The 8,514-nt window shown below is 41.7% G+C and overlaps 1 protein-coding gene across 1 annotated transcript in view; it reads left to right on the top strand.

The window, feature by feature from the left end:
* Nucleotides 1–171: 171 nt before the first annotated feature.
* LOC119441773 (probable ATP-dependent RNA helicase DDX27) overlaps nucleotides 172–8,514 on the top strand; it is a 49,354-nt gene continuing 41,011 nt past the window's right edge. Inside the window, 3 exon segments of the mRNA XM_049661606.1 lie at nucleotides 172–326; nucleotides 1,332–1,475; nucleotides 8,299–8,371. Of these exon segments, the coding sequence (XP_049517563.1) occupies nucleotides 279–326; nucleotides 1,332–1,475; nucleotides 8,299–8,371 (265 nt within the window). The 5' untranslated portion in view covers nucleotides 172–278.

The raw sequence follows: 8,514 nt of genomic DNA, 5'->3' as shown, positions 1-8,514 counted from the left end.
TGCGCTTTCTTTTTAAATTTTTTTGCTGCACCGTGGTGAAAATTGTACTACATATTTTTATTTATGAATAAATAAAATAATTAAAATGACACTTGAGTGTTTGTTTTAATTTTACCTGCCTCGCGCGCAGTGCTGTCACTCACTACAGTCTACCGATAGCCAATGGCGGCTGCCATTGGAACTGTTAATTAATACCGCCAACCTCGCACTGCATCGTTTCGCATCAGCATCGCACGTGTGCGGCGACTGTGCGCGTGTGTGTCTTGCTGTATTGAAATATGACCGAAGAACTTGATGTGTCTGACAAAAGTGACAGCGAGGACGAGGTAATGAGACTCGCGAAGCTTGTCTTGTGCTCCAAACACCTGCAAGTGACGTGCAATTCCTCCGATCTAGAAATCAGGATGACGCTGTGGCGTTGTAAATTCTCGCTGTCAATTCGTCGCGCATGTACTGTGGAATTTTCCTTACACATTTGTGGTTCATAGCAGCCATGTACGTTTTTCTTATGTGATAAAGTTGGCAATATGGTGTCTGGCCAGTTTTTTCGAGACGAGAGCCTACTTCCAAGAAGGTTACTGATTTTAGCTGGTGAATTTGTAAACACTACTGTAGGTGCTTAATTCCGCCGTCGTGTTTCGATAGTTGGCGATTAGCGATGAAACGTGTATCACAGGAGCGGAGCATGTAATTCGGAAGTCTGCAGTAATGTGCAATGAACATGTTAGGTACTAGGTACGTGCTGAAATTGCGCGTAATTGCGGATTCATCTTAAGTTCCACGTTCTCTAAATATTTAGAATCAACGGTGCCTTCTGGTCGTTATTGCACCTGTCCTGAGGGAACTTACAATTTAGATGTTTCTGTCGGAATGCCTGATTTTAATTTAAACAAGCGTATGCTGTCATATTACTGGCCGCTGGTCAGTTTCCTATGATTGCAACCTTTTCTTTGTACCTTTCACACTCCCAACTGGATATGGTTCCTTCAGGCACCAGTAATGATTCGGGTGTCACTTTTATACAACTAGCACACACTAACCACCTAACAAGCACTGCGTAGTACTTACAGTGGTAAATACTTGGTTATTGCTGTGGTGATTAGTAGTGTTTTTAATATGAGGCATTTCTTGCTGCATTTCATAGGGAAAAACCTGCCATTTGTTACAAGCTGTGGCCTGCATATGCATCGATTTTAATCTGCAGTTACCTACGGAGCTGTGATATCAATTGAAATCTCATTGTTCCGAGAAGAGCTTTTCCTAGAAAACCTGCTGGACTGTACATTAAAGTGCGTTTTACGTTGATAACTAATTTCGTCTCTGTTCTGTAGTGTGCCTTTTCGTCGGACTTCCATTTTGTGGACACTGCTGCTGAATACTTTCATGACACGTGGAGCGACCTGACTAAGCTTGTCAAGAAGAAGAGGACGGTGAAGATAGATGAGAAAATATCAAGGGCAATAGAGAAACGCAAGGTATGAGCATTTTTATAGTTTCGTTTACCATAGTTGATATGCTGCCCACAAGAAGCTAAAAATAATTTGTTATTAGTGGACCAATGCTTTGTATTCCTATTAAAAAGTGTATATTTTGTATCGGAAGCCAGCATCTTTGTGGGAGAATTGAACCTTAAAACTGGTTGCGTCATTTTCAGGTTTAATGCAAATGAGTTCTTTTTTCCGAAAATCAAATCGAAAGGTACAAGTAGCATTTTCTTCCGTCTTATAATAGGAACTTATTCCTATTGCGAGTGGTTTAGTGCTAATGACGGAGTTATAATGAGGAGTGTCTACGTCATCAGGTTAGTACATGAATGTTGCGGGGGATCTCAAATTGTGCCCTGTATTCACCTCAATTCTCTATTACTAAAGTTCTTTTAGGGATAACATTGATGCATTGAGACGTTCTCGAGCATTAATCAATCACTTTATTTATTTATTTATTTATTTATTGAAAATACTTTCAGGGCCCGAAGGCACTACAGAAAGGAGTGGGGAAAAAATGACAAGACGTGCAACTAACAAAAATAATACAAGGCATTTTGTAAAGCGATCTTGAACTCGTGATCATCAGTTATGCTTGCGATTGTGGAGGGAAGGTGGTTCCATGCGACGCTTGTCCTAGGAACAAAAGAGTCATTGCACAATTTTGTGCGACAAGACGGTAGACCAACCTTGAAGTGATGATCGGTCCTTGAAGAAATATAATGAGGTGGATGAAACAGGATGGTCCTTTAAATCGTTGTTATAATAATAGATTTTGTGAAAAAGATTAAGGCGAGATGACTTTCGACGCAACGAAAAGTCAGGCAAGTTTAGGGTTTTCTTCATAGACGTGACACTGGAATGACGTGAATAATTCGATAAGATGAAACGTGCTGCGCGATTCTGAATAGCTTCAAGAGTTTGAATGAGGGTGGTCTGAGTAGGATCCCATATGGCGCATGCGAACTTTAACTTAGAACGTACCAAAGTTTTGTAAACTTCAGCGACGATGGGGCATCAAAAAAATTTCGACGCAGATAGCCAAGCATGCGATTCGCGTTGTTAGCGACATATTCGACATGCGTATTCCACGAAAGGTTAGAAGAAATGTGAACACCAAGGTATTTATAACTGTCAACAGATGGCAATGGAATATTATTGAGGGAGTAAGTACGCGGACAATGAGTAGTAGCGTGGCGAGAAACTCGCATGCTTTTACATTTAGTTGGGTTAAGTGTCATGAGCCATTGATTGCACCATTCAAACACCCTATCTAGATCGTGTTGCAGATTGATATAATCAGCATGGTTAGTAATTTTCTGGTAAATTACACAGTTATCTGCAAACAGTCGGACAGTTGAGAAAGAAAGCCAAGTAGGAAGATCATTAATATAAATCAAGAAAAGTAGAGGGCCCAAAACGGACCCTTGCGGAACACCGGATGTTACGGGGGAATTAGCTGAACAAAAGTCATTAGCGGTCACATACTGGCTACGGTTAGAGAGAAATTCCTTAATCCATGCAAGTACACTGGGGTCTATGTTAAGTTGATTAAGCTTGAATATAAGTAGGTCGTGTGAGACGGAGTCAAATGCTTTGGCAAAATCTAAATAAATGCAATCAGTATCAACGTCATGATCCGCGCTAATAAATAAGTCGTTGGTAAAACATAGCAATTGCGTTTCGCACGAAACTGTTTTACAGAATCCATGCTGATAAATACTGAAGAAGGAATTCGACGAGATGCGAGTATATTATATGCTCTAAGATTTTGACTGGGATGGATGTTAATGATATGGGACGGTGATTATTGGGGGAATGTACATCACCAGATTTATGCACAGGGACCACCTTCCCTATCTTCCAGTCAGAAGGCAGTGTCGACACCTGTAATGACTGTTCAAAAAGCTTTGACAATATCAATGAAGAATACACTTGTGTACACTTCATCATTTTTGATGAGATACAATCTGGGCCGGCCGATGAAGACACCTTTAAATTGACAATAAGCCTTTCTACACCAACTGCATCAATAGCGATGGGATCCATTGGTAAAAAGTTGGTTTTTGGTATTTGTGGAAACACTGTGGGAATGCTCTTATTAAAATGAGTAACAAACACATTGTTCAGAACATTGCAGTACTCGCTTTGAACTACTGGAACATTAGATTGGAATAATTGAATGTGTGTCCCTTTAGAACCGTTAATAATGCTCCAAAATTTGCGGGGGTTAGAAAGCAGTAGCAAAGGAAGAGTTTTATGATAGAATTCCTTCTTTGCTTTTGAAAGCATAGTACAGAATTCTCGGTTAAATTTTTGATAGCAAGACCAGTGGTATGTTCTGGCTGTTAGCTTTGCCCGTCGAAATATCCGCTTCTTTTTGTTGCGCATGCGCTTTAACGTGTTATGAAACCACGGAGAGCGAGGACTCGATGAAACTTTTCTTTTAGGTACAAAGCGATCAATTAGGGACAAGAGTTTGTTTTTATAAAGCAACCAGTTGACCTCAACCGACCGCTGCTCAAAACCAGCAAAAAAAACTATCAACAAAGGCCTGTAGTTCCACATTCATTCCAGTAATATCTGCTTTGCTGCAGTCTTGGATGACCCTGGTTTTTTTCTTGTTGGAAACCCGTGCTCGTAGGGTGAAGTGAATTATAGAGTGGTCGCTAATTCCCGGTGTTAAGCAGGAAGCTAGATCTGGTGTAGTTGTAAGCACTAAGTCTAGAATGTTAGCGGCAGTGGGAGTTGTACGAGTGGGAAAGTGAACGAGCTGAGTTAAGTTGAAGTCTTGACAAAAAGTTAAGAATTCCTTGCTTTCAGCTGAGTTGTGTTTTAAGGAAACAGGGGCTCTTTCCCACCTAATGTCTGGAAAATTGAAGTCGCCAAGCATGAAGAGGGGCGATTTTGGGTATCTGACGAACAGCTGATTGACAGCATCGTGCAGGTCATTACAAAAGGACAGTGATGCAGTTGGTGGCCGATAGCAAACACAAAAAATTATTTCGCGAGAATCAATGAGCACGTGTACACACACAAGCTCAAGTGAAGATACAATTCGAATAACATGAGAAGCAAGCGTGTCGGCAACCGCCAACAGAACACCACCACCAGACCGGTAATCACGATCACATCGGTAAAATTTGTAGCACTTTTCACAGTCCAAAATTTCTTCATTTTTAACTTTTGCAGACAGCCAGGTCTCCGTCAGACCAATAATATCAGCAGAGCATGAATCAATAGCGGAAGACAATTCAACGCGCTTATTCAGGATACTCCGGACATTGGAAAGGAAAATAGAGGCGTTCCTTGCGCGGGATCTAGGCAGACATAGCTATGATGCACTAGAAGTGCCGGCACGTGCAGTTACAGTGGCCGCGCTATCTTGCGTATCTGCCGATCGTGGCAAATCAGTTTCGCGTACGCTGTCAGTTACTGCGCAGTAAACATACCTTTTTTTATTCATGATCAGTTTATTCATGCGAAGCGAGTACGGCTGCCCTGCTACCTATGCAAATTCTGTTAGTTTCCTCCTTGAGTTTCCCGTAGCTCTGCACAAATCTTCGCTAGCATATACACCAGTACCTTTGAGCTTATGTTTCTGTGCCCAGACTGCATCCCTGACTTTAGACGACGAAAACTTGATGATAATTGGTCGAGTCTTTTTATCGGTGTAGGATCCTAACCTGTGCGCTCGAGAGACTTCCGAGTCAGGAATTTGTAGTTTAACATGACGAGACAAAACATCTTGAACAAGGCTTTCTGACTCAACCCACGTTTCAGTCGGGCAGTCCAGTATTCCAAAGAACAATAGGTTATCTCGTCTGGATCTGTCTTCAAGATCATCCAGTCGGGAACTGAGTGCCTGGCCTTCAATTCTGACAGCTTCAGTGATTAAACGTGGTGCATCACTGAGAACTGCGGAACCGTCGAATGATTCGACGAAAGATTCAACCGCGGATAATCTTACTGTTAAGTCAGCAACTGTTTGTACTAAGGCCTCCTGTTTTGTCTTTAGGTCATCAAGAACTTCCATGACTTCAACGTGACGGTGGTCAACTTTTTCAGAAAGTTTAGTGATAGCATCAAGTATTTCTTTGTTAGTAGGGCCAGGGTTTAGTTGAATGTCTCCGCAACATAGTAAGAGCTTTGTAACAAATACGCATTCACACAAACACTCAAAAAACACACTTGGGCACGGTAGGAGCAGCAGGCAGACATTGCTAGTCCGCTTACAGTAGAGAGAAGGAGGTTTACTAACCTGCACAAAAAGCAAGGTCGGGTTTATGAGCGACTGCATGGCTGCCGCTCCACCGTGCCCACTGACCTAATACTTGACCTAATAGCTTGACCTAATACTTGCATTTAGTGTCCTCTAATTATTTAGTCATTCGAGAAAGCAATTCTATTGTTATTTTTTTTACTCTAGACAGACAAGGGGAAAATCTCATAAAGTACTGTGTCAGGAAAGCATTTTCACAGACTTTTCTTGAAAAAAGCTTAGCCTGAGTGCTGTCGTAGTTTATCACGTATAAAAGTCCTTTAGAAAATCAGTACTTGCCATAGGTGTTGGATTGTGTTGCTGCATTTAACCAACTAAATTATTGTCTCCCAGAAGCTGCTGGGAAGTGTTTTTGTCTCGTTTTAAACTCGGAGTAGCACTTCAGACTGGGAATAGCTGATCCTGTGCCAAACATTGTACAGCCACTGCTGCCGACACTAATTCAGGGGAAACTGTTCGGTTGTGGGTCTGTTCTATTCATGCATAGCAGTTCACTACACCACCTGCACTGATTCGTGGTAAACTGAACCACATTCCTCGATTCATTGGTGCAAAAGCACATCGCTCCTGTCTTTTGATTTGCAGCTTGGTGTGGGAACCTCTGCATGTGCTGGCAAGCTGGTTTAGCCAAGGTACACGACAGTAAAGTTAATATTTGGGCTATTGATCATGCTTAATGTGCTTACTGTGCAAAACAAAACATGGATGGAAACAAGAAACAACATGAAAAGCACTGACTTCCGCCCGATTTTATTATTCGCAGAAAGAACACTTATATAAGTTTAACAGTGCAAGGATACCAGAGGGGACAAAAAAGAGAACAGGGCGATCTGTTCTTTCTTCTGTCCCTTCTAGTATCCTTGCTCTGTTAATCAAACTTTTAAAGCGTATTTTACCAACAAGCCCAATCTTACATCCTACTTATATGGGACAGTGCTATATGAGACCAATATCAAAACATGCAGAAACAAGGTTTAGCCATTGGGTAATGTGTCAGGCAGGGAAAAAAAAATAACGCTCCCCAATGGGGAATCGTACCCTGGCCTCCCGTGTACCTCTTTCCCTCTTCTCGCAGTACATAAAGGTGTCTAAAGAAATGTACAGGGTAGTCTACTATTAAGGGAAACGTGTCATCAGTATTCAAGCCAGTATAACTTCCAACATTTCTTCTACTTCACGGAGGAAATGTGCCTGATATGTTGCAAAATGGTGATGTCGATAAATTAAAGAATAGTTTTCTGAATTTTTGCTTAACATTAGCTGCTATGAGCTCTTGAATAATAGGTGTTTCCCTTGAAAGTGGCCGGCCCTGTAGCTCAGTCCGGCTTCTCTACCTTTGCGTTCATTAAACCTTTCTCTCTCTTGCTGTAGGTAGTGTGATTAGATGACAGCCTTGCTTCTGTACATTTTTATTTTGACTGTTCATTGCACAGTCCTATGTAAGTGTTTTTTTTTTCTGCAAATAATAAAAGAATTTGGAAGTCAGTGCTTTTCAGTTTGTTTCTCGCTTCCATTTGTTTTTCGTTTTGTGCTGTAATACATTCAGAGTCCAAGGTGATGTTTGCTGACACAGTGACCGTTTCTAAGCAATGTTTGGAAGTGTTGTAAACCACTGCCTAATCTCGGGGGGGGGGGGTCATTTTGAGGAGCCATGCTGGTTCTCAGTGCTCTGGATTCGGCATCATTTCTGGCGAGTGGTAACGGTGATGTTTGATGCCAAAACTTTCTATTTTTGCAAGCTTTTCCGGACACCTCTACTTGCATTTTAAGCAGAAAATTTTGCACGGACGCTGCTTTATATCAACACTATTTTTGGCGGTCAACACTATCTGTGGCAGTCAAAAATTTTGTTGCAGTTTGTCTTGTAGATTGCAAACACTAGCTGGAAGCTTGTGCTGTACTGAAGCAGCAGCCACACCTGCCGCTGGGTCACTGAATTGTTTGACCAAGCCCGTCACATGGCCAGCACTATCTCTTTACTTGATTGAAATTGCGTGCAGTGTGCTGCAACATTGCTTTTGGCGCCACGTGTGCATTGCACTGCCACCATATGAAGTGGTGCCACGGACTGTGTGTGAATCGAACAGACCAGTCTACTACATTGAGTCATAGTGATCACCTGTCTACTTCTCTCCTCTCTGTTTTCTTGCTTACACTCTAAATATGTTGGAGCAGCGCTCAGCTGAAATAAATAGCATATACTCTGAAGCCGTTTTCCTTTTTCTTTTGTGCACTTTCTTCCTGCAAGACGTTTTGCATGCACATTGTTGCAAACAAAGTTTTGTGTTTTGGCTATCTCGTTTTTCATTGACAAAGGAGGCAAGTCTCCATAATTGCATGCAGTTCCATTCTTAATAATATAAATTCTTATGTAGTAAAGGAAAGAGAAGTCTTACCGCTAAAATAGAAATCTTATTTGAAGGCCATATGGTGACTCATCTTTTTCTCTTTCTCTCTTTGCATAGAAACAATTCTCTTTGTGCATTTTAACATTTCGTGTATTTTTAATTGTCAAAATGTTTGCATTTTCAGTCGAAGAATGCTGAAGATGCTACAGACTCGCAAAGAAATGGAGAAGGAGAGGAAGAGGAGGAACATGTCAAAGGTTAACTTCAATACCTTGACCTCTTAACCACCTTGAATTCTTACTACCCGCCGTGGTTGCTCAGTGGCTATGGTGTTGGGCTGCTGAGCACGAGGTCGCGGGATCGAATCCCGGCCATGGCGGCCGCATTTCGATGGGGGAGA

Source organism: Dermacentor silvarum, chromosome 2 (genome assembly GCF_013339745.2).
Source record: "Dermacentor silvarum isolate Dsil-2018 chromosome 2, BIME_Dsil_1.4, whole genome shotgun sequence".
Classification (NCBI taxonomy): domain Eukaryota; kingdom Metazoa; phylum Arthropoda; class Arachnida; order Ixodida; family Ixodidae; genus Dermacentor; species Dermacentor silvarum.
This window is presented reverse-complemented; position numbering and strand designations above follow the sequence as displayed.